The sequence below is a fragment of the Myotis nattereri genome (assembly GCF_964212035.1).
Source record: "Myotis nattereri genome assembly, chromosome: 4".
NCBI lineage: Eukaryota > Metazoa > Chordata > Mammalia > Chiroptera > Vespertilionidae > Myotis > Myotis nattereri.
Window position 1 is genome coordinate 66,680,744 of NC_138079.1, and position 27,392 is coordinate 66,708,135.

At 41.5% G+C, this 27,392-nt stretch overlaps 1 protein-coding gene across 1 annotated transcript in view; it reads right to left on the reverse strand.

Annotated features, from left to right (window-relative positions):
- MCC (MCC regulator of WNT signaling pathway) overlaps positions 1-27,392 on the reverse strand; it is a gene marked incomplete at both ends in the record, with an annotated part of 360,779 nt that overhangs the window by 258,552 nt on the left and 74,835 nt on the right. The window contains one exon of the mRNA XM_081088810.1: positions 12,144-12,358. Coding sequence (XP_080944936.1) covers positions 12,144-12,358 — 215 coding nt within the window. The remainder of the gene's footprint in view (positions 1-12,143; positions 12,359-27,392) is intronic.

A 27,392-nucleotide genomic window follows, 5' to 3' on the forward strand; every position in this document is an offset into this window, starting at 1 on the left:
GTGTGAGTGTGCACGTGTGTGTGCACATGTGTGTGTGTGTGTGTGTGTGTAGGGGGTGATTTACATCTGATAAAAATCTCCTCTGTCCTGATCTTTCACTAAAATCCGCATTGCTCACTAGCTTATTTGTGAACATAGATTCTTCTGAGTTCCATGTCTGGGTAACAGTGGGGGGCACAGAGATGGCACAAACAAACACTGATACTCAAGGGAAAGAGGCATTGACATTTGGGTTATTATAGCACTACTACTACTACTTACTATATCTACACTAATAAAAGAGAAAAATGGTAATTGGCGTACGGCGATACCTTTTTCATTGGCTAATCAGGGCTATATGCAAATTAACTGCCAACTAAGATTGGCAGTTAACTGCCAACAAGATGGCGGCTAATTTGCATATGTAGGCACAATGCAGGGAGGCGAAAGGGAAAGTAGGAAGAAGCCCCCTGCCACTGACAGTGATCGGAAACCCAGGGGGGAGCTAAGAGCTGGGGGGCAGGGCAAAGGCGGCCCTGGAGCCGCCTTTGCCCTGCCCCCCAGCCATGATTGGAGAATCAGGCGCCTTTGCCGCCCTGGCCAGTGATAGCAGGAAGTAGGGGTGGAGCCAGCGATGGGAGCTGGGCACGGTCGAAGCTGGCAGTCCCAGGAGCTAGGGGTCCCTTGCCTGTGCCCAAAGCGAAGCCCATGATCGCAGTGCCCCCCGCTGCCACTGCAGGTCCCCGCTGCCTGGGCCGGACACCTAGGCCAGAGGCGTTAGGCCTGGGCAGGGGTGGAGCCTGCAACCGCGGGGAGCTGGGGGTCCCCTGCCCAGGCCTGACACCTCTGCCGGAGGCCTCAGTCCTGGTCAAGGGGCCGATCCAGTGATTGGTGATTGGAGGGTGATGAGGGTCAACTCCTCTGGCCGAGGCATCAGGCCTGGGTGGGGGGCAGAGCCGGGGATTGGGGGGATATGATGGTCCCCTTGCCCAGGCCTGAAGCCTGGGTCAGAGGCGTCAGGCTTGGGCGGGGGGTGGAGCAAGCGATCAGAGGGAGATGGGAGTCCCCTGCCCAGGCATGATTCCTGGGCCAGAGGCCTCAGGCCTGGGTGGGGGCCAGAGCCAGTGATCGGGGGGAGATGGGGGTCCCCTGTCCAAGCCTGACACCTCTGGCGGAGGCATCAGGCCTGGGCAAGGGGCCGATCAGGCGATCGGCGGGTGATGGGGGTCAACGCCTGAGGGCTCCCAGTATGTGAGAGGGGGCAGGCTGGGCTGAGGGACACTCTCCCCCACCGCCACCCCCACACCCAGTGCACGAATTTTGTGCACCGGGCCCCTAGTTTTAGTATGAAAGAGTATATGTCTGTAAACAAGAAATACAATCTAGCAACTAACAAATGATTCTTTTCCCCAATCCTATATAATAAAAGGCTAATATGAAAATAGACTGAACAGCAGAACAACTGAACAACTGGTCACTATGATGTGCGCTGACCATCAGAGGGTGAGAGGGGAACAGTGGGCGTCGGCCACAGAGGGACGGTGGAGGAGAGCAGGGGCGCTGGACCAAGGCAGGGCACTGGTTAATGTCATCGGTTTGAGCATCTGCTGATTACTGAAAATTCTTTGCTCCCGTGTGCCATGGTCCCACCCGGCGCTCACACCCGCTGCCGGCACTCGGTGCTGGCCCTGAGTGTCGAGCAATCAGGCCCCTATCGCCACTCCCCCTACTCCTGAGGGGACAATTGGGGCAGCACGGGAGCGGGGCTGCCAGGAGACAGGAGACCGGGGGCCACAGCGGGAGGGGCAGGAGGGGGCGGTGCAGAGGATGGGCCGAGACCTGCCCCTGTGCCCACCGCAGCTTCGCGGCCCACAATTCCTTTCAAGGTTCATGAATTTGTGCACTGGGCCCCTAGTAGAAGTATAATTGACACCATAATTCATAGATCTAATAATCCTTTTCTGCCTTAGTCACTGGCAAGTTTACTTCTTCTGGTGTTTCTGTGAATGCTATTCTTACCAATAAGCAGTGCCTGCCTGCTCCCCTACCCCCCGACACACACACACACACACACACACACACACAAACACACACACTCACAGAGAAACAACTGGCACAAGTGATAGTTGGGGGAGGGGTGGAGAGGGCCAGGCTTGAAAGAGGGGCTGGCCATCTAAGGATTAGTTGAGATGATACAGATAAGGCCCTTCCATCGCATCCCAACATACAGTAAACACTTAACAAATGTGACCGATATTATTAATAGTAATAGGAACACATTAGTCCTTCTGCCTGCTTCTGTCTCTAGGGAAGGTGTTGCCATGGCACAAGGACAATTACCTCAAAGACCCGAGAGAGACAGGAATAGGGTAGAGATTACTCCTCTGCGTCCGAAGAGTCAACAGAAAAGTTAAGGTGGGGTCCGCCTCTCTCACTACTAACTCTTTTTCCCCTCCCTTTAAGTCTGACTGAAGAAAGCCTGCAGCACTCCTGGCAATTAGATTGAGGACTCTCAGTTCCAAATGCATTTTTGATAGATGCCTCTAACTGCATCTAAGTGGTAGGAGCATTTCTCTCAGCATTTAATGCTAATCGTCTCTGTCATCTAGGCATAAATAACTACACAATCATGTCAGGAGGCCCAACATAAATCCACCAGGGGTTTTAATCACTCTCCAGTGAGTGTGTCTTATACAAAATCAGAGACATGAAAACCCAACCAGTGAGTGTGTGTGTGTGTGTGTGTGTGTGTGTGTGTGTGTGATAGCCTCAGCCCAGCCAGGGCATCCTTTCTGTTCTATGGAGGAATAAGATCAGAATCCACACCCAGTTCAGGGTGTGACAGCACTGCACCATGTAGGCATGGTCAGGAGAGGGATGATCTTATGTTGGCATTGCTTGCATCACTGTTTCTTCCTCGGAGGGCACATAAGTGATGGTTACAAGCTTAAGCTGCAGAGTCCAATAAAGCTGGGTTCAAATCACAGCCTGCTGTATCCTCACTGTTTGATCCCAGGCAATCTCCCTGATCGTCAAGCTCCTAATCTGTAGGGGATCATAAGCGTACATATGGCATAGGTTGTTGTAAGGATTAAGCAAGATCATCTATGCAAAGCACATTATGTAGTATACAGTAGGTGCTCAATAAATATTAGCAACACCAAGAGAAATGCGGAGGGCATCCCCATCTCTGCTGCAAGGCACAGGCTGTTTGGAGGGTCCAAGTGTCCTTTCCCCATCCAGGACTTTTATCTCCCATCTGTGCCAAAGAGTGAGCATAATGAACAAACTGCTATAGATCTCACAAATTCAAAACCAAACCCCTACAAGTTCATTTTATGTATAACTTTTATAAATTGAGGCTCAGAAAATCCAGGCTCAGAGGGCTATCCATTTCAAAGAAACAGCCCAGCAACCAAAGTAAATCAAATCCCTTATTTAGGTTCCTCAGATTCTATCAAAGGCTGACTCAAATGAAACACTGACATACTTCTTAATGCAGCATTGCTTTCCTCTTAAACTCTATTACACTATTTAGCAGCACTGGAACTTCTCTCTTCAAGGCCCCAGAACTCTGCAAACACAGCCTAGCAGTGATGGCGAACCTTTTGAGCTCGGCGTGTCAGCATTTTGAAAAACCCTAACTTAACTCAGGTGCCGTGTCACATATAGAAATTTTTTGATATTTGCAACCATAGTAAAACAAAGACTTACATTTTTGATATTTATTTTATATATTTAAATGCCATTTACAACGAAAAGTCAACCAAAAAAATGAGTTCGCGTGTCACCTCTGACACGCGTGTCATAGGTTCGCCATCACTGGCCTAGTGCAATGGTTCTCAATCTTGGCTGCACATTAGAATCACCTGGGAATCTTGTTAAAATCCTGATTTCTGGGCCTCAGACTCCGGAAATTCTGTTTCTTTGTTATGGGGTGGGGCCACAACATTAGTAACAAAGAAACAGAATTTCCGGAGTCTGAGGCCCAGAAATCAGGATTTTAACAAGATTCCCAGGTGATTCTAATGTGCAGCCAAGGCTGAGAACCACTGGCCTAGTGGCTTCACTGTTTCTCAATCCATTCGCCCGCCCCTCTTCCCCAACTAACTTTTTATTATACAAATCAGCCCTGCCTCTCTCCTGGCCAGCAGGACGGCCTCCTACTTAGAAGTGGGCAGCAGAGGTAAAATGAGTGAGCTGATCTTTAGCGATCATGGGGAAGGGACAGCACTACAGACTCATACAAATGGTTTTTGCCTCTGAACATGCAAAATACAAGAACACTTCACTGAACCTTTCTCCTTCGTCATTCTTAACTCATTACTTTACTTGCAAACACAAAAATGCAAAGATAAAAAGCCTTACCAAATTAGAAATGTATGCCTCCCCTCTCTCCTTTGCCTTGTCTTAAAAAGAGGAAAAGGCCATTAAGTTGTTGATAATAGCGAACTCTACCCTTAAAGCTGCGCTGAGACAAGTCATTGGAAGGATGGAAAAGAAACGACAAGGAGCGATTAGGTGCTGCCAAGCAGCTGATCTGTTTTCATAAAACACTTCAGACATAAATGGCATTTGTGTGATGTGGAGGAGGCTCTGCCCCTCCCCCCTCCCTCCCCACACACAAAGCTGGCAGAGACAGGCAAAGTGGTAACTGGCAGGTACCTAGATATGGGGCCACTGCCCTCTAGTGTGTACTCTAAAACTTGCAAAACCCCTTTAACCGGGTTAATCAGAGATCCCAAAGACAGTAGAAAGCAGAATAAAAGATGAACCCCCGTGGAACTACCCAACAGAATCATTTTAAAAATAATTTAAATCATTAAGAGAGTGCGATCTAATGGCTTCGCACACCTCACTATCTGTTGGGGCCCACACTCCCATCAGGCCATAAAGAGTGATTTGTTGTTTCAGTTGCACAGATTGCCAAAGGACAGGAGAGATATTAAACATATTTAACAACTTGGTGTGGCACAGCCACTGGCGTTCAGAACAGATGCCCGCACGCTGCCAGCTGGCAGCAGTTCTGGGGGCACCTCCAGGGCCCGCATTCACCCCTTAAAGGCGGATTCCATCGGAGGCTGGGGGTTCCTGGGAGGTAGGGTTAGGTACCCAGGAGAAGAGGGGGCCTGGTACAGAAGAACATCAATATTGTAACAAACAGTCATCTGTACTGCGGTGCTGTGGCTGAGCATTAGCTCCTCAGAGGGAATCAGAGACCAGCAACCCAGCACCACGGGGAACCGTGGCAGAGTGACTCAGAGTCGAACAGCAGAGCTCCTAGGAGAGGGTGCGGGCCCTCATTCCCCACCAGCAGCGCTTCCTTCTCTTGCCAACAAGGAGGGACATGCCCCTAGTCCAGGGCAAGGTTATGGTGGGGTGTCAGGAAACCCACCTGTTAGTCTCAGTTTTCCTGCTTCTCCCTCTGTGACATTAGGCAGACATTTTATGATCTGGGCTTCCACGTCCCCATATTTTTTTTTAAAAAATAGCAAGGTTAGACAAAGGTTTTTTTAAGGACCCTTTCATCTTTAGGTAGGAATTGCTATCCTTTTTCATGATCTGGTATTTCCAAATGAATTCTACCTACAAGATTATTCAGCATAATATTTAATGACAACATCTTAGAGACAGCTGCTAGCTCATAAAAAGGTGCTCAGTAATTGTCTTGAAGTGTGCTTGAGCAATCTTCAGAATTTTTAAAGTTTGTATTTCCAAATTCTCCCCCAAACGTATGCACTTGTAAGGAACTCTCAAGATCTGTTTCTGATAATTAGATGAGGAAAATAGCACTGGCAACCACTACTGTTTATTGAGCGTCCAACTGCACCAGGCATTGGATTAAGCACTTTCTATGCATTATCTTGTTTAAGTCCCATGACAACCATATGAGGGATGCATTATTCTCCCAATTTTATGAGAAGAGGCTGAAAAAGTTTACAGGACTTGTCCAAAGTCAGACAAAAGAACATAAAATAGGGTATGTTTCTCAAATCCACAACCTTAGTTACTCTGCTAGAGGGCTTCACACACACCAAGGTTCCCACTAGTTAATGGAGAAATGTGAAAGGCAAAAAATAAATGTGAATTCTTTCATGAAGTTATTTTATTCTCATTTATTTACCTACTGAGAGATACCTACCTACCTTTAGTGCCGTCATTTCATGAAATGATGGGGATATTAGATAATAGGTAGATTGGCTTTTGATTTTTGTCAACATAAAGACCCGGCAAGTTTCAATCTTTTGAAACGTTACCAGTCCATGAAATTGCAATATCTGGGAGCCATTGTTCTCTTGTTGTACAAACATCTGTTGTACAGGTATTACATTCATTGCCAAGATTAAAAGCTTCTGAAGAATGACATGTCTGCCTTTTGTATGTCTGATTGATGATACTTTTATCTCTTCACAATCTGATTAGATTATAGGGGAGAAGGAAGAGGATTCCTCTGACCATCATATAAATTATCCGGTCCTTCCATTTGTGACAGACATGGAGGAAGCAGAAGCTTCACAGGGGAAAAAGCAAGAGTAAGCTCGGATTCTGCTAAACAAGAACAGAGAAACTATCCAGAAAACAAACAAATAGAAAAAACTCAATCCTTTAACTAAAGAGCCTGTAGTTTCAGATTTTACACTAATAATAGCAATAATAGTATCAGCAACAATCAATCCCTTTTCTTCATTTTTACAAATAAAGAAACACTACAGTCAAATTTAAAGTTCTTCCCCAAAAGAGAACTGTGATTTCAGAAGGATGTTAGAACTTAATCTCAAATTTATGACTGAAGAGTATTTTGGAGATTAAAAACTACTTGTGAAGACTTTGAAATAACTCAGTCTTTCTGAAGTTGGGCAAGTGGTTTTTTAAACCCAAAAGAAAGTGCTTATCTATCTTACCACTATCACACACATTTCCTTATTTATTTGCCAACATTTTGGAGATTTTTCTGTATTGGCTGAAATGTGTAGATTTGAATTGTTCCCTGAAGTAATATAACTATGGACTCTGTATGAAATAAAGTTCAATGAATAATGAATTATGTGAATAATTATGATCATATAGATTTGCATGACAATAGATACTATTTTAATTCAAATTCCAACACCCAGATGTTATAGCCTAGAGGAAAAAAAAAAAAGCTGCTTGGGCTATTGGGTAAACAGAGTTGCAAAACTTGCTATATCTGTTTTTTAAAATTCACTTACTTTTATTTCCATAACTCCTAATTATCTTTGCTTTCCTTCTTTAAAAATTTAAATCACTTTTTCAAAAATAACAACACTGTAAATGCAAAATTAAATCAGAAAATGGCCACGTTGAAGCCAGATTGTCCAAAGGATTCTAGAGGAAGCTGGCCTTGAGCAGCAGGTTGCAGAAGGCAGACACTGCGACCTTCACCTGCAGGTGCCAGCTTCTCCTGCAGGTCACCCACAGCAGCGAGGGAGGAATGAGGCAAGGCCATCATTTGAAATGTTCGAAAAAAATTCATGGAACAGTGCACTTCCCCAGAGATAGCTGGCATTTAAGGTGACTAACAACACAAAGCCAAATGCATGTCTCTCTCTAGCTAACCAAATTTGTTTATTTATTGAAATTCAGCTTTAATCACTTGGGAGTGGCAATTTGGAATACTGAAACTTTTTTATCAACACCATATTCTAGAGCCCTCTGTAGCCACTCTGAAAAATGCAATATTTTGTTTGTACTGTCCCATCTCTATGAAAATCTAAAGGCTGATAAGCATGCCGTATGCTTAATAGTTTCTTGTTCTCAATGCTGAACAGTGCCCAGAAGAGAATGCTCCCAGAACGATCAGCCTTGCTCTGGTCTTAAAGTCAGGACACCTCCTCCCGACCAAAGGTTACAATACTATAATCCCAAGATTGGCAAGTACTAGCAGTGTAATGATGACAACATCTTACATTTGCAAAAGGAGAAATGGAAAGTTCCCTATATTAAAGCAATTCAGGGATAGATAAAAAAAATTGTTGAAGACCCTTTAAACGAGGAAAGATGGGGAGCTAAATGATGACTAACTTTGCATCAACTTTCTGAACTGGTTCAAATATTTTATATCCTGTGCATGACTTCTTTTATGGTATAATTGATTTCATTAATGTCAATTAGTTAATACTTTTATTAATAAAATTTTTTAAAGTTGAGAATGAATATACTTTAAAAAAGACAAGTAGCATGGCTGAAAGGTTCTATCAAGAAACTGATATTTAGAGCCCTGGCCAGGTATCTCAGTCGGTTAAAGCATCCTGATACAATGAGGTTGTGGGTTTGATTCCTAGTCAGGGCACATACAGGAATCAACCAATGAGTGCACAAATAAGTGGAACAACAAATCTCTCTCTCCTTCAAATCAATAAATAAAAATTAAAAAAGGAAACGGATATTTTGTTCAGAAATTACTGTTGTAACTATGTTTTATATTTTATAATATTTAAATATGTCACTACTCAGGTTCCATAATGTTATAGTTTATACCAGCACCTTCCCTGAAATACAAATGTTGGGAGAGAAAATTATCAGAGAACAGGGTATATCTTTCCCATTGCATCTCTTCTTCACTAACCTAGTGTCTCACATTGCTTTGCTGATAGCTTTCTGAATAAGGCACAGTTTGTACCGGCAATTTTGTTGCTGCTCTGGGGCGGCCTGGTGCTCGCTCAACTTAGCCAAGCTGGAACTATGTTTCCCAGAGTTCTCTTTCCTGTGTGGTTCTGTATGCCCATGCGAGACCATATGTGAAATTCAAACGGCAGAGGAGAAGTTATATTTTTTATGATCTGAAAGTTGTTGCTTCTCTGTCACTTACCTATGTGGTGAACCAGGCTTGCGCCAACTCTCACCTGGTCTCCTCCTTCAGCTGCTCTTTCCACGTTCAACTCCTGTAATCATTAGTGTTTTCTTTACTTCTCAGTAGGTGACCCCCTGCTACCAGTTAATGAAATTTTGTTACACTTTCCCAGTGTGAATTACTATGTGCTCTCTGTCTCTGAACTAGGCACTGATAAAATGCCTTTTGCTGTTAAAAAAAGAACAGAACTTAATTTTATTAGCTTAGCATTTGCTTTGGAAGGAACATAAATTATTTTTAATGTGAGTATATAAGTGAAGGCATTGCCCCAGTGTGCAGTTTAGAGAAGTTATTTGCTTTCTTTGGCCACCTATACAGGGCATTTCTCAAGCTGGGCTCCATGGACCTCTGTGAGCAGACCCTGCATCAGCTCTTGCTATGAAACCAACCACCCTAAGCACAATGGATGAAACAACGACCATTTTCTATTTCTCACATTTGACAGGAGGACTCCAACATCACACGACAAACGATAAAAAACATAGGAAGGGTGAGGAAGTGGGGCTCAAAATGCACTCTTCCACAAGGTCCAAAGACGTTATCAAGGATCTGAGAATTTAAACAGAATTTGAGATTTTTAAAAATTTTCAATTCAGTGAGGAAATTAATAATGTAATCACCATCACAGTATTTCAGTGCCTGTATTTGCATTTATGGGCTTGTTCTCACCAAGGGGTCATCTTAAGTGAGTGTGTACAGCATTGTTTGTGGAATTGCAGCTTTAGAAAAACTTACTCAATGTATTCTAATAAACAGTCACCCTCATAGGCCATGTGTTTGTCTTAAGCTTTTCTAGATGCATATACAGAAAAGTGTGCAAATTGTAAGGGTGCAGTTCATGAATTCCAGTAAGCTGAACACTCCTGCCTGAGCTGTGTGCTCAACATTTAAGGGAGTGTTTCTTGCACTGGCATCTGCTGAGGCCATCTTGGGCAGCTACATCAGTTCCAACGCTTCACCCACAATACACAGAGAACCTGGGGGTGGAAAGCTCCGGGGATGAGCTGGCCTCTGACCAGGAGAGATGGGAGAACAAAATGAAATCCAAGAGGTTCCTGAAGAGACCAAGCAGCCACACACAGGTAGGAAACAGCCAACTCCTGCCGTTTTCAACAGCAGGTTTGCTGCAGAAAACTGGTGGGCCATGAAACCTGAATCTGTCACGGCAGGTGCCACTACATTTTGATCAATGTGTTTTGACCAATGCCAACTTTGATAAAAATAAATCTGATGAATTGATTCTTGCTATAGAACCCATATTGCTCTGGCGTGTTTGTTTTGACAAAGGCTGAGCTGATATAGTATAAAGTCCAACTCGCTGCAAATTATGTGTAACAGTACAGCCTAAGTCCAAGCCCATGCCCGAGAAAGATGACATATTTACTGATGCTTGCCTAGTCTCCCGAGCAAGCAGGAAGGCAAGATTAGGATAGTTAATGGTTCTCCTTAAACTGAACAAGAAGGTCCTTGAAGGGTGACCAAGTGACAAATAGTGCAATAACTACAGAGGCTTTCACAGATCGTATGAGACATAGTCATACCCTAGCAGTGAGTGTGTGTGTGTGCGTGTTTTAAATACATTTTAAATTTTCTCATAGTGTTAGATTTACAGAAAAGTTGCAAAAATAGGACAGAAAATTTTCATATACCTCACATCCAGTTTCCCCTACTAACATCTTACATTATTATTATTATTGTTAATCCTCATCGAGGATATTTTTTCCATTGATTTTTAGAGAGAGTAGAAGGGAGGGGTAGAAAAAAAGACAGAGAAACATCAATGTAAGAGAAACACACCAACTGGTTGCCTCCTGCACGTGCTCATGACCCTTTAGCCCAAGGGCTGACACTCTAACCACTGAGAAAACCTGCTAGGGAAGCATCTTACATTATTATGGTACTAGTGGCCCAGTGCATGAAATTCATGCACTCGGGGGTGGGGGACCCCCCCTAGCCTGTGCTCTGTCACAGTGCGGGAGACCCGAGATCCACCGCCCCAAAGAGTTAGGCCTCCGCAAGCCTCACGTCCCTGGGCCCGGTGCCGGGGGTGGGGACACGAGTTTCACGTCCCCAGGGCTGGCGCTGGGGGCAGGGACGTGAGCCTCACACAAGTCCCTGACGCTGCAAACCCCCAAACCCCCGCCCACCCGCGCCTGCTGCACACGCAGCCTCCTGCTGATCAGTCGTTATGTGTGAGGGTGTCACAACCATTTGTACATTAGCTCTTTATTATATAGATAATTGTCACAATTAATGAACCAATAGAGAGACGTTATTAACTAAAGTCCACAATTTAGTCAGCTTTCCTTAGTTTGTACCTAATGTCCCCTTCCTAGGCTCCTCTTAGCTGTGACAGTTCCTCTTTCTCAGACTTTTCTGGCTTTGGGTGTCCTTGACAGTTTCAAGGAATACTGGTCAGGTATTTTATAGAATGTTCTTTAATTGGGATTTGTCTAATGATTGTACTTTAATTATTGCTGGAATATGTAAAATTGCTAGTTCCTTCAGACATGTCACCAAAAATGTCTGAATTAGAAAATGCTTCTCAAACACAAAACATCTGAAAACCACTGTTTACGTCAAAACAGACTGTACGTATACACAAGATAAGAGAAGTTGTCAAGGTCTCCCACCATTCAAACTTCAGTGTCAAGAAGCAAGGTAGGTTGGATAGCAATCTCAATTTGTGAACTGTCCACATGTCTCCCCAAATAGTCCAGGCCATCAGCCACCCACCCTCATTCCTCAGAACTAACTGCAAAGGAAGACAATAGCTTTTCACCCAGAGGTCATCATGATAATGATTCACCCTAAGATAAAAAGGAAGGTTAAACCAATTAAATTCTAAGTTGTATCATAGTTTTTTTTACAGACAATATTTTAAAAGTACAAGCAGAAACAATAATCAAACTTACTGTCCTCCTTGTTTTTCAAATGAGTGAATACCAAGTTAGGGAACAGAAAGGATTATATACTATTAATGTGTAATTTCTGGTAACACAGACATATTCTAGTTGTAGAAAAGCTGTTACTGATATTCTAGTAATTAAATCTGTACAAGTTACCAACCAAAAACACGTTAGAAGTCCATTCTGCTCTTAGTAATGAGTAAAGTCACTGAAGTAAGTGTTTGGAGCACTTAACATTATAGGCAAGGCTGGAGCCTAAACAATGCTCATTAGGTAAATAAGAGAGACAATACCCAATATGTCCCCCGGAGTTCAACATTAAAATATTTGCACTGGAACACACACAGGCCTAAAGGTGTGTCTGTAAACTAGAAAGCACTCACTGTGTTGGCCAGTTCTAGGTAGCTTCCTCCCACAGAGTCGCTGACATGTGGGGCCTGTGCGAGCAGTCTGTGCAGAGCGGCGGCCTGCTGGTGCACAGAGCTGCCGCCGCACTCGAGAAGCTTCTGCAGGGCCGGCTGACTCTGCAGGTCCGGGCTCTGGAGGTCCCTGGCACCCGAGTCGTATTCCCAGCTCTCCCTGGCCGCTGACAAGGCACCTAGGAGAGGCAGGGAAAATAAAAAAAATGCTGCCTTCATTAGCCTGTGGGTGGCCAGCAGGCAACGACTTGGAACCTCCTAACACTTCCATGTGCCAGCAAGTCAGAACACATGTGGCGCCCAGCCTACATGCTAAGCACTTTCCCTTTCAAAGGAACACATGGGGAGCCCGGAGACAAAAGCGGTTGTAGGCAAAGCATTCAGAAATAGCTACCCAATGATAATGTGCCACCACAAACAGAAATGCTTAGCAAAAAGCACCAGAGGCCAAGAAAAGGGAATCCGGGTCCGAGTCACATCTGTCTGTGATGGACACAGGGTTACTGTATGAGGAGGCTTCTGACCGTGATTCTCTTTTCTAGCTGAGAAAGAAAGAAGCAAGTGAAAAGATAGAGAGTTAAGATATGGCACCTTATCATACTTTTCTGGTGTCTATGTCCTCTGACCTGGAAGAAGCTACAGCGAGCTAGATTGTATCTGCCCGTTAGGGGTAGCCATGCAGCTGAGCTCTGAGCGATAGGATGTGAATAGAGGTGGTAAGCATCAGTTCAGGGCTGTTACACCCCCTCGTGTGTGGTCCTCCATGCCCTTGCCTTCAGGCCTTGTTCAGATGGGCCTGGCACCCTGGGACACCATGTACTACAGATGGGGAAGCCACAGGATGGAAGATGTCAGGGCCCCTGAATTATCTGCTTCATTAGCCTGTGCATGGCCAGTAGGCAACCCACAGACACCCTCTTTTGACTTTACATGATTAGGAAAGGGAGGCTTCTTTTGTATTTGGTTCACCATGTATTTTTGGTTTGTTTGTGAGAGCAGCGAGTATTACCTTAAATATTACATCGATTGCAAACTAATAAAATATGCTCTTAATTATAATACAATGGGAAAGTACAATACAAAAGTCAACCCACTTATATACATATATGCATAACCCATGGACACAGACAATAATGCAGTGAAGGTCTGGGGAGGGCCAGGAGTGGGATGGAGGGAGGTTAATGGAGGAAAAAAGGGGACATCTGTAATACTTTCAACAATAAAGATAACTTTTTTTAAAAAGTAGACCTAGAGGAGAGGCATCTAACCCAGCCCCCTGGATAGGGGTGGGGAATGTTCAGGAAAGCTTACTGAAGAAGAAAGCCTGATGCTTCAGTCCTCACTTCTGCAAAAAAAAAAGAAGGAAAAAAAAATTAGGTTTTGGGTAAGGCCTGCTTCCCTGTGATGCTCACTAGTGAATAGCAGTTTCTGTGGGCACAGCCAGACAGTGGAGCTTGGAGCACTTGCCCCTCAGCCACAAGAGAGGCTGGGAAATTTGTTTTCTGGCTCCTGCTTTACGGAGCAGGATTTGTAAGAAGACCTTTCCTGAACACAGGCTCTAAAGGCCTGAGCAGCCGGAAGACATGACAAAGGTGTACACACAATCACCGTGCTCAGTACTGGGGGTGTAGTAGTGAGTACTGGGGGTGTACTGTAGTCCCAGCCTGTGGCATTTTCATTTTGGAGGGTTTTTAAAACATGCCATTTAAAATATATATTTTTATTTTTTATTAGAGGACCAGTGCACAAAATTCATGCATGAGGGAGGGGGGGATCTCTCAGCCCACCCTGCATCTTCTCGCAATCCGGGAAGCCTCAGGGGATGTCCAAAAGCCAGTGTAGGCCCAATCCCTGCAGATTGGGCCTAAACTGGCAGTCGGACATCCCTCTCGCAATCCGGGACCCCTGGCTCCTAACAGCTCACCTGCCTGCCTGCTTGATCGCCCCTAACCAGTCTGCCTGCCTGCCTGATGGCCCCTAACCCCTCTGCCTACCTGCCTGATTGCCCCTAACCACTCATCTGCCTGCCTGATCACCCCTAACTGCCTCTGCCTCGGCCCCCGCCGCCATGGCTTCATCCGGGAGGTCGTCTGGAAGGACATCCAGAGTGATATCCGGAAGGTCATTTGGCTGTCCAGTCTAATAAGCATGTTACGCTTTTACTGGTATTATTATAGATTATTTTATTTTACTTTTATAATCTTTATTGTTGAAAGTATTATATATGTACCCCTTTTCCTCCCATTAACACATTCTAGTCAAGCCCCCTGCCCCAGGCCTTCACCACACTATGGTCTGTGTCCATGGATTATGCTGGAAAAGATCTTTAAACTTTATTTTTCAATTACAGTTTACATTCAATAATGTTTTGTAATAGTTTCAGGTGTATAACATAGTGGTTAAACAATCATATACTTTACAAAGTGTCCCTAATAAATGACTTTCAATGACAAAAGAAAGTGACTCATTGAAAGGCTTCAATTTGGATTATGGAAAATGAGAACATATACAGATTACCCTACCATTTACCTGAGTACAATTCCATAGAGCAAACGGCAAATTATGTACAGTAGGTTCTGATGTGAATTTCCTCCCCCTCCACCCCTTGTTGGGCATTGATGAAGTGAATCAATTTGCTTTGGAAAAGGGTCTTTGTCTGGGACCACTTCCAGTGGTTTCCCTATACCGTCCATGTTTGGCTGATCTTCATCAGTCTGACCCAACCGGCTTCCTGTACAGCGCTGTATAGAGGGGTGACATGTTTTCATATCAAAGTGGACAGTTTGTCACTCTGTGTGCAAATGCTCAGAGTTTATTTTAATAGTAAAGTCTGCCAACTGTCTAGCAAGGGCAGGCTGGCGTCCCTTCTGCAAAATGCCAGCCCTTGCTCCCCAGATCTTTTGAGTGATCTCTGCCATCTGCCTAGCAGCCCGATGCTGCCTGTCCTGGTCCCCACAACATGCGGCAAGAAGACCGATTGAGGTCAGAGTTGGAAAATGGGTTGAATCACAGATGGCTTTATATCTCACATGTAAGACAAATAAGCACAGGGTTGGGGCCTTGCCTATTATGTTTCACCACAGTATCCTCAGTACCTTGCACATGGCCTGTGACATATCAGGCATTTAATATACATTAACTGAATGGATTTCTGAATTACCCATGGTTGCACTGTAGGGTTTCACTTCTTAACTGGGAAAAAGCAACAGAGATTAATTTTTAAAATCAAAATAAATTGTATACCTGAACTTTTTCCTTATGCAAACAGGGAGCCTCATTTTCAAATAATAAAATGCCACAGTTCTGGAATAGACGAGCCAAGGAGCTTCATTTGAATTTAATACACTGTAGTAACAGACCTAAACACAGTTTCTGGCAGAATCATGTAATCAGGTTAGCCAAGTTCCATGTTAATCAGCAAGATCAAAAGGCCCTCACACTATTACCCTCACAATTTTGGCTGAAATGATGCTGAGGAACTCAGATCTTCTACTTTGGAGCCAAGTCAACCCTATTAGCATTCATATAAAGCGACCCCAAAGAGGGAAGTCGCATTTTTAAAAATACAGTAGACTATTCCCATTATTCTCTTTTAATCTTTCTTCATATCAAAATTTTCTGAATAAAAACCAACATTCCTGAGGCAAAAATTTGTCATTTAATTGGGATGATCTCACTGAAAAACAAAAAAATGTAGGTCTGGTAATCATCTTCCTTTGCTTTTTGAAGCATGATGGGACCTGATATTTCTAGGCTCGTGTTCAACCTCTTATCAATCTCTCTTCGCTCCCTTGCTAACCTCAAAAAAGGAAAAAAGCCCACTGACTCTAGGGAAATGGCTGTGCTTTCTTTTCCACAAAATGGACAGCGTTACAGTTCTATTGTCCCCATGCTCACTAGGCTCTTTGGTGTCTCTTTGAATAAAGACACGAATCCCATCGTGAGGACCCCATCATCGTGACCTCATCTAATCACCTCCCCATAGCTCCATCTCCAAATACTATCACAGTGGGGGCTAGCACGTCAACATATACATTTAAGGGGAGACACACACATTCCATCCATAACGACTGAGCAGTTATTTTGTAAGCCACTAAGGAAACTGACTGCATGGCATCCTTTAAATACCAAAGGCCAAAGCACTCCCTGGGCCTCGAGGTCTCTGCACACACAGAATCAAAATGGAAGCCATCACTTCTGCCACTATCATCCCACAGGGTGCTCTGAAGTAAGTGGTAAGGTGTATTCTTTTTCTTTTTTCAATCAAAATATTTAGCGTTTAAAGGTGACAGAGCACAGATTCTACATGTTTTGCTTATCAGAAAAGCATAGGGAACACGTGGCATTTTGACATGTTCATAAAACACATTGCTGGGAAAATTCTGCTTTCAGAGAGATGCTGAAGTAGAACATCTGCCAAACACTGCTCTGCTGGGTACTTGGCAGCTACATGCTAGTTTTAATTCCATCTTCAAAGTGCCACCCAGGTTTGGCCTCAAGGCTTATAATTACTGTGCTGATTCACCAAAGGCACTTTGCCACCTTTCCAGGGGGCAAGCCCCCTATGAAAATGAGGCAAGCCAAAGCATATAGAACACCTATACTTCACCTTAAAAATTGTAACAACAATCATGATACCCAACATCTTTCCAAGGGCACCAGGGAGCCAGGCACTGTTCTCAGCATCCCACACATCTTACTTAGTCCTACCTAAGGCCTACAAATGACTAAATCATTTTCTCCATTTTTATAAGAGGACATTTTCTCTCTTTCAGCTTCATTTTGTTGACATTATTCATTTGCCCAGAATGGTGGTTAAGAGCTGGGGTTTTGTAGTCACTCAGATCACTTGGGGTCAAATCAAGAGTCAGCATGACCAGCTATGTGTCCTCAAGCAAGTTATCTTAATCTGAACTTCAGTTTTCTCATCTTTAAAATGGGGACAATAACATCTACTTCATAGAGGCGTTGTGAGAATTACATAAGAGTAAAATACATATAACACATTAGACAATGTCTGGCATATGATAAACTCACCAACACATGTTAGTACTTATCAGTAGTAGTTATTTGGAGTCCATTTTGGACAACTTAGTAGGGAAAAAATATATGAGGGCAATGTACACTCTCTCCCAACTTCTGAAAGTTACCTGGTAAAAGGGCTAATTCTTAAAAAACAAACTTTTGGCACTTAAGCAGTTACTCTAATTTCATCAATAGTTTGTAATTAATATTGGTGTTAATGTAAAGGAGATGAAAACAGCCAATTACGTCAGGACCAAAGTTATGTCTCTCTGAGTATGGAATATTCCACTAGCAAGTCAAAGTCTTCGCTTATTGGGTTTGATAGACTTTGCTTCCCTATTCGACTTGGCCAACTCTTATCTCCAGAGGACAAGTGGCCCTCCCTAAACTTGTGGCCAGCTCCGTGCGGACACCGCACAGCCCAGCAGCAGCAGCGGCGGCGGCGGGGGCTCCAGGGCAGAGCAGGTATGAACTCTCCATCAGGCCTGTGCTCTGGCCACCCTAGCCACCCCTCTGTCCTCTAAATACTGTTTTTTCTTTTCCATCCTTCATGTGAATGCTGGGGTGTCTCATCATATCACAGGCAGATGATAATGCAGAGAGCTTAGGGGATCCTGAGACTTGGATTAATAGTATCTTATAATATTGTCTCTATGTAGTGGTCATTAATCTTTCATTTATGTGTATTATTGTTTAGATAACATTGCCAGATTTATTACCCTCAGTGGCAAGAGAGAAAATACTACTTCCAAAACACCAGAAGCAGCTACTGTTCTGAATTTAGAACTACCACACCAATAAAAAATAGCATGGGAGAATTTGAACAAATTGGCTGCCAGGTGTCAGCTTTCCCTGTCATAGCACATTTACTATTTCTAGATAATACTGACATCAACAGAAGCAGCAGCAATTCATTTAGTTCACAACAGAATCAGCATACGAGTCTTTAGTCATTTATTAATTTCAAGGCTTGGTACAAAATTCAGGAGCCTAACTCCCATGAGGACCTCTAGCTTCTTCCAGCATAAATTACATGGCAACCCTAGACCAACTGTCTTAAAACCTGTGTCTGTGGTCACAAGGAAAATTGTGAGCCTACCTATCCTTTCCCGGGGGGGGTGGGGGTGGGGGGCGGGGGGTGGACCCTAAAGCAAAAGCAATTCAAAGCATGCATCCTACTAAGGGGAGGTAAATAATATTACCTCCCAAGTGATACAAGTCATTTTGTTGGCCTTTGGCAGCTATTTCAGAAAGTGAGCCTATTAGTGACCTATTCTGAATATATGTCATGTGTGTCCTATCTAGGGACAATGTACTGAATTTAATGAAACATTGAGAAGAGAGTGGAAGATGTATTTTGAAATGCAACTCCCTTTGCCCCCTCCACCCCCAGACTGTTGCTATGTGACAAGAAAGATGAAAAGAAAATGCATTTTTCTTACTGACGTGTGCTTATCAACATCATCATCATTAGTGGATGTTGCTTAATAGCCCTTCATAACAAGCAAGTTCACCAATCCTTGATGTATTTAAGTACGGGCTTGAGAACGCCCACTGGGAGACAGTTTAGAGACCACCAAAAGGACAGCTGGAATAACTAGTCTTTAAAATTCTTCCCCAGCTCGACATTCTATTGTTCTGTTCACCAAATTTAATATAAAAGGCAAAGTGCCCTTTGGCAGTTAATAATACAGTTATAAAAGCACAGCTGAGTCAAGCATTTTTTACTCAAAAAAGTAATTAAAAACAATATTTGGCAGCTATTCTCTTGGCTTGTCTAGACTAGATATATAAAGGAGATAAGCAAGTGGTTTGACTTGGGGCTAAAGAATTCAAAGGCCAGTTTAGGGAAAGTGTTATAAAGAGGAGGCAGTAGAACAAGGATGGGTTAATTGAGTTTAACCTGAACCTGAGAGTGGTTTGAAGTTACGGGGATAATGTCCATGGTCCATAAGAGTTGAAAATGGGGGAAGAGAGAGAGAGAGAGAGAGAGAGAGAGAGAGAGAGAGAGAGAGAGAGAGGTCTGTTTCTCTTGGTTAGAAAGGCAGAGACTGAATTTTGAATCAATTTATCTTTCCCTTACAAGGCATATTAATGGGCCATGTATTCAGCAAATCCTGGGTAGTCCCTAATTTTTGCGTTCCATGAAGCCAGATTGAATGGGGATAACACTGGTCTGGGCCTGCGCTCTGTGATGAGAAGCACCACAGACATCCTTTGGGTGGCATGCCCATAGGGCTCGTCACATTTTTTGGCTGAAAATGAGCCTAATTAAAATGGAAAATGCCAAGTAGGAAAAATACAAACAGGAATACAAAATGGTTCTGATCCCAGCTTTTCAGCAAAAAGTAGAACTATATTATCCTTTATTCCTAGAAAGTTGGTATGTTTCATTTAGTTTTTTAAATGTTGGTGGATTATTTTAATTTCTTAATGTTAAATCTAGCTTGCATTCAAAAGACAAACCCAACATGCTCAAACTATGTGATATTTTATTTATTTACTATTGATTTGGGTTTGCAAAATTGTTTAGGATTTCTGCATCTCTGTTCAAAAGCAAAGTTGGCTTCTAAATTTTCTTTCTTATATTGTCCTTTTCATGTGTTGGTATTAAGGTTATGTGTGAGTCTATATAAAACTGGAATTATTTATTCTTTGACTATTAGGTAGACTTGCCAGTGAAGCTGTCTGAGCCTGATTGTTCTTTGTAGAAAGATTTTAAAAATTACTCTTTTAATTCCATTCTTAGTTACAGAACTATTCAGACTTTATATTCCTAATGAATCAGTTTTATTTTTTTATTTTAAAATATATTTTATTGATTTTTTACAGAGAGGAAGGGAGAGGGAGAGAGAGTTAGAAATATCAATGAGAGAGAAACACCAGCTGCCTCCTGCACATACCCCCCCCTTCCCCCCCCGTATGTGCCCTTGACCGGAATCGAACCTGGAACCCTTCTGTCCGCAGGCCGACGCTCTGTCCACTGAGCCAAACCAGTCAGGGCCAGTTTTATTTTTTAAATTTATTTTTAAATTATTATTATGTTTTAATCCTCATTTTTAAATATGCTCACCTGAGGGTATTTTCCCATTGATTTTTCAGAGAGAGTGGGAGAGGGAAAGACAGGGAAAAACATGAATGTGAGAGAAACACAATGATTGGTTGCCTCCTGCATGAGCCCCGACCAGGGCCTGGGCAGGGGAGGATCCTGCAACCAAGGTACGTGCCCTCGACCAGAATCGAACCTGGGACCCTTCAGTCCACAGGCCAACGCTCTATCCTCTGAGCTTAACTGGTTAGGGCTGAATCAGTTTTAGTAAGTTCTATTTTTCTGAAAACTTCCTTATTTCTTCTAAATTTTAAAATATATTGATAGAAAACTGCTCATAATATTTTCTTTTTATTTATGTCTGCAGCATCTGTAGGGATGTCTCCTTTCACTCCTGATATTAGTTATAACAAACCTTGACTTGGCCACCTACCCTGCCAACAACGGTGCAGACTGGCTTGACTCATTTGCTACATGTGCAAACCAGAGGCCCCTGGCTAGATGCCTTTTTCCTGATACATGCCATACCTCCACAGCATATGTGTTCCCAATCTACTTTTTTGATTTTATTTTTTTAGCTTAGATTTTCTTTCTCAACACAGTAAGCCCAGTGTGTACCCAAGCAACAAACACAGATATTGCCAATCAACAGCGTCTCGGTGCTCTGCATGAATCCAGGCCTGAGAGAGTTTGTGGTCTTTTCTCCCAGACCTCAACCTGGAGAACCTTTCTGGACTTGATGTTTGATTGAGTTGCCTGCATGGCATAGAATTTTCCCACTCAGCAATCAACCCTTGCTTTCTGATAATCTTTATTCATTTTCTTTAACAATTATTTGTGCCTTCTCTGTTTTTACTTTAGCATTCTTGCCAGGAAGTCATCAATTTCATATATCTTTTAATTTAATTTTTATTTTTATTTATTTTTTGTCTTTTAAAGGAATAGGTTTTATTACATCTGAAGTCATACATATTCATTACATAATTAGTAGGGATTTCATTCAGGGATTATATCCTCTGCTGAAACAGTTTTCAAAAACCCATTAAGAGTGTTTGAACACTTCACTATAGGTTTTATACAATGCTTTTTATATGTCCATTATATCAAGCACAGGAACAGGAAGCAAAAACCAATATGTATATTTTATTATATCACAAAAGCATTATTAAAAAATAGGTCTTTTTAAAAATGGTAAGGATTAAAGTCACCAGAAATAACAATTTTAAATTTGTATATACCAATAAAAAACATCAAAACACATAGAGTAAAATTGACACCTATGAGAAGAAGAGAAATATACCAATCCACAATCATATGAAAGATATTAGCATATTTCTCATTAATTATTAGAACAAGCAGGCCAAAAAAACAAGATTTGAACAACCCAATTTATAAGCTTGATATAATGGACATATAAAACTATTTCACTAATTCTTCATTTCTAACTCATTTGTTGTTCATTTTAATTGTTTTTATTTCAATTCTTAGAGGCCTGGTGCACAGATTAGTGCACCAGTGGGGTCCCTCAGCCTGGCCTGCACCCTCTCACAATCTGGGACCCCTCGGGGGATGTCGGACTGCGGGGATCGGGCCGAAACCGGCAGTCCGACATCCCCTGAGGGATGTAGTAGTGTGTGAAGGAGGCAGGGCAGCTGGAGCCCAGGCCAGGCACCACTCCCGCTCAACCTGGCCCCACTGCACCTGACGCAGCTGTTGCTCAGTAGTGCTGCTACGGAGGTGGGAGAGGTTCCAGCCGCCGCAGCTGCACTTGCCAGCCATGAGCCCAGCACCTGGTGCCCGTTGGTCAGCTGAGCGGCACTCCCGCTGTGGGAGCGCACTGACCACCAGGGGGTAGCTCCTGCATTGAGTGTCTGGTACCTGGTGGTCAGTGGGAATCACAGCGACTGGTGGACCAGTCATTCAGTCACTTAGGCTTTTATATAGAGAGGTAACAGTTCTCATTCCTACATATTGATTTGGTTGTTTTTCACATATACTTTTTAAAAATTTTTTTCGTTTAGATTTTCTTTCTGAACACAGTAAACATAATTACTTTATATTCTGAGTCTGATAATTCCAATAAATAAAATCTTCATGGGTTTGCTTTTTATGTTAATTTTTGCTTATGGTATTTACTGTCCTTATATACTTAGTAATGACAGATATTGAGTCATCCATAATCCCTGGAAATTATGTGTCGATATTCTTTTTAGAACTGCTTTACTCATCTCCAAAACAATTTGCGTTAAAATACTCTGAGGGTAGCATATGGGGTAATATACTTCTGGTTCAACCATACACAGAGGGTAGAGTCTAGCTTTTGAATAAAGGGCATATCTTATTAGATTCCCACTTGCACAGTCCTTGGAATTTGTCTTCTGTTCTCAGAGCCCACACAGTCATATAATCCAAAGTTCAATTTTACCAGGTTTAGACAATAATCTTAAGGTAAAAGTGGTGTGCTGCTCCAGATTTCCTCATTCATTTAGATTTTACACTCACAAATCTTTACTATTTTGCTGGAAATTCAGTGTCTTAAAATACAACTTAAAAATACAGTGATTTCAATTTTTAAAATTATTTTCAGACAGAAGATATGTCTTGATATCTAATTATGTTACTTGATATGGAAATCAATATTTTCCTTTAAATTTTGACCATGTGAATTATGATGATATATTCACAAGTGGGAAATGACTGCTCTTCTTTTCTAGACCAATTTTTAGTTTTTCCTGGGATTAACAGTGTTTCTTTTTTTGTATTTTCATTTGTTTAGCTTTCTATATATCATGAATCCAGCCTTAAATTCTTAGCCAATTATCTAATCTTCTCTCAATAATTTAAGGTGCATAAATATCCCATCAAATTTAGTATGAAAATCTGCTCCTGGGACTTTTTGACCTGCTTAGTCTAGACTGGTTCCAATGGCCATTATGCGACACTTCTAACTTGTTTCACTCTTTGTATCATGGTTCCAAGTTTTTCTCTTTCTAGGTTAACTCCTTTTGTTTTTTGAAGATCCAGTAGATTTCTAAGAAATTAGGCATGAAACCTTAACTGGTTTGGCTCAGTGGATAGAGAGTCGGCTCATGGACTGAAGATCCTGGGTTCGATTCCAGTCAAGGGCACGTACCCCGATGTTTCTCTCTCTGTCTCTTCCCCTCCCTTCCACTCTCTCTAAAAATCAATGGAAAAATATCCTCAGGTGAGGATTAAAAAACAAATGAACAAAGAAAACCTGAGTTAAAAAAAAGAAAAGAAAAAGAAATTAGTCACGGAAACAAATTTTCTGAGTCTTTGCATGCATGAAAATACTTATTTCTATACTTACACTTCATTAATAATTTGGTAAGGAATTCTAGTTGGAAACAATTTTTCTTCAGAATTTTGAAGATATTGTTCATTTAAATATCTGTCATTGTTAGAAATCAAAAGCCACAAATCTTTTATATTTGTCCTGTTTCGTTTTTTCTCTCTGAAAGTTTGAAGAACTTTTTCTTTGTTCCTAGTGTTGTAAAATTTCACAATGATGTGTGTTTTAATGTGAGTCAACTTTTACATTTTAAACCAGGTGATACTTAGTATGCCCTTTCTATCAAGAAACTCAACGTCCTTCAGTTGGAAGGGAAATATCTTTGACCATTTATTGATGATTTCTTCCTCTCTGTTTTCTTTGTTTGCTCTTTCTAGAATGCCTATTATTTAAATGGGAAACTTCCTGTACCGGCCCTCTAATTTTCTTATCTCTTTTCTCCTATCATATATTTCTTTGTTTTTTTTGCTCCTTTCTGGAATAAAGTACTACCTTTATTTTCCATTCTTTCTGCTGACTTTATCATCTATAATATATTTTTTCAGAGTTAAAAATATTCCTTCTTATACTGTTCTTTTTTTGTGGTACAATATTTTCTTTGCTATTTCAGAGTATGCTAATAAGACATTTTTGGGGGAGCGTTCTCTCTGAAGAGTTTCTGTTCCCTTTAAGTTATTTTCCTATTTGTTTTCACCTCTATCTTTCATTTTAGAGGAATTCTTCAGATGCCTGGCGCTCCTCGGTTGTTTGTTTTTCTAGGCAATATGACCTATGCCAACCCTAAGACCTCAATTCACTATTTCCAAAACTATGGTGGCTTATCAAGCCAGTTCAGGAAACACTGACCTATCTCATAGTAGATGAATGAGAACTTTATCAGACCAGGCATAAGCAGAATTGAAACAGACACCGTGTTTTTCATTAAGCCCTTCCTCCTTCTCCTTTCCTTAGGTTTCTTCTACAACTTTAATTCTCCCTCATTCCACCTGTCCTTCAGGATTTCTCCTTGGCTCCTCCTTCATTAGAACTAGTTCAAGTAAAAATTCTGATCATTTTATTAACACAGTATGAATAACACACAGTATATATTCCCTCATATTTGGTTTTTTTAAAATGTAAGTGAAATCATATGGTATTTGTCTTTCTTTGTCTGGCTTATTTCCATGCTGTTAAAAAAAGGTAAGGTTTCCTTCTTTTTTATGGCTGAATAGTATTCCATTATGTAAATGTACCACAGAATTTTTATCTACTGATGGGCACTTGGGCTGCTTCCAAATCTTGGCTATTATAAATAGCATGGCAATGAACATAGGGGTACATATATTCTTTTGAATCAGTTTTTGGGTTTATTTGGATATATTCCCAGATGTGGAATCACTGGGTCATAAGGTAGTTCCATATTTTCCTGATATATCTCCTCAGGTAAGGGAAACTAAAGAAAAAATAAACAAATGGGACATCAAACTAAAAATCTTTTGCAAAGGAAATAATTAACAAAGTGGAAAAACAACTCACTGAACCTATCATCAAGAAGTTAATATCCAAAATTTACAAAGAACTCATACAATTCAACACCAAAACAAACAAACAATCCAATTTAAAAAATGGGCCAAGGACCTGAACAGACATTTCTCCAAAGAGGACATACAGATGGCCAATAAACATATGAAAAATTGCTCAATGTCACTAAATATCAAATAAATGCAAATTAAAACCCTAATGAGATATTACCTCACACCTGTCAGAATGACTATCATCAAGAAGTCAACAACAAGTGTTGGTGAGGCTTGGAGAAAAGAGAACCCCTGTGCACTGTTGGTGGGAACGCAGACTGGTGCAGCCATTGTGAAAAACATATAAAGTTTCCAGTTAAAAATTATTTTTTAAAAATTTAGTCACCAGCACTGAAAATTTGGAATGATCATATTTAATAAAAGCAAAAACATTTTCTGGCATTGAAAACATACATACACACACACACACACACACACACACATGCATGAACATGCAAGATATAGAAACATGTGGCCCCTATTCCTACGTGGCAACATTAGGCTGTATTTGAGCATTAGCTGCCCCTTTGTAAATGGGCACATGCCTTCCAGTTTGATGGAGCCTCCTTCTGGCCAACTTCACTTATTTTTGTTGTCTACCTGCCCTCAGCAAGCATTAGCAAACCTTCTGAGCTGCAGTGCTGTATCTGAGCACCTCCTCTTACCCAGATGATGGACTGGGAGGAAACATCAGCTATAACCTTCCCTTTCAGAGGACACCTCGCCCATCTCAGGGGTGTGGCCTTGTACACCCAAGTCCATGTCCTACTATAGTTCCAATAGTCATACTAGAGGTGTACATTTACCATGGGGTACTTTTGTTATAAGGAGGGTTTTTTGGGTTTTTTTGCCCAAGAGCCAATACCATCTAGAGGCAAGTTTGGAGATGACTGACATCAAACTAAGTACTATGTTGACATATACATGACCGGGTGAGAATGTTAATGTTCACATCCCTGAGATTCTGGGTCTAGTTACTGTTATCCGAATGAGATCATTGTGGGGAAAACCCACAGAAGAATGATATAACCTAAGTAAAAAAAGAAAAAGGATAAGGTGTAAAGTGCTAGGAAAATCTAAGCATTTTGAGTGCTATGGTTTTGGCATTAAAGCAACTGAAATAAGTGAGATTAAAAACAAACTTATTCTTCAGAATTCCAGGGTGGCATTTCCACACCTAAATCTCTACATAGAAATTCCTAACAACAACAAAAAACATCTTAGAGATTAGAATTTTAAGTTTTTGTTAATACAGAAAGAGAAAAAGAAGAAAAATCATAGCAGTATGAACTAGTTAAATAAACAATTAGACCAGGACCCAGGAGAGTTCCAGTCTAGTCTCGGTTATGTCACCAACTACTTCTTTGAACTGAGAATTATTATTTAACTCTCCATTCTCTCATTTATACTATTTAGAGGGTGAAACCAGATAACATTTAACAGACTCTCTGGACTGTAATCTTGTAATTCAAGGCAAAAATTTTATCAAAGAGCTCTAAATATTAAGTCAGATAAATCAATGAAAACACTATAAATACCAAGAGAGAAGTCTGACATGATAACTTAAAAAATATTTATCTAAAACTGACAGATATGCACCCATAAAATGAGAACTAAATAAATACACAAGGTAATAGATTAAATTCTGCTTCAATTAGAAGCAAAAATGTTTTTCTTGTAGATAGCAAACTTAAATGAATCATCTGGAAACCATATGAAATCTTTCCAAACAACCATAAAAGTTTAACTGATTTAAACAGTCATTTACTAATGCCCTTTCATTTATTTTCCCCAATGAACTTGCAGTAGTCTTAGAAGAAATAACAAGAAAGCAAAATAAGCCTTTCTGAGCCCTTTGTGATTGTAATGGTGAGTGACAGATTCTCTAGAATGAACAATGGACAATGAAATAGTCTGGCCAAAGTAAACCTTTATCTCAGCCAAGTAATCATTTTTATTCTATGAAAAAAAATACCTAAAATCATGCCAAGTTGTAGCACTGCCACTGAAATTGGAATGGTTTCAACATCCAATAAAAACAGTGACACTTAATGAATCGCTTCAGTTAAATCATGTGGGAGAGAAAATAGATGAACAATTTTATTGTGTTATATGTGGTTCAAAAGATACAATCAACACAGGTAATCACTGGCACCCTTCATGCCAGGATCACCACCTGAGATAAGCACACCTGGATTCACAGGAACTAAAACAAAGTGATTAATGCTGCAGGAAAATAGGCTAAAATAATATATTCAAAAGGAGCAGCACCA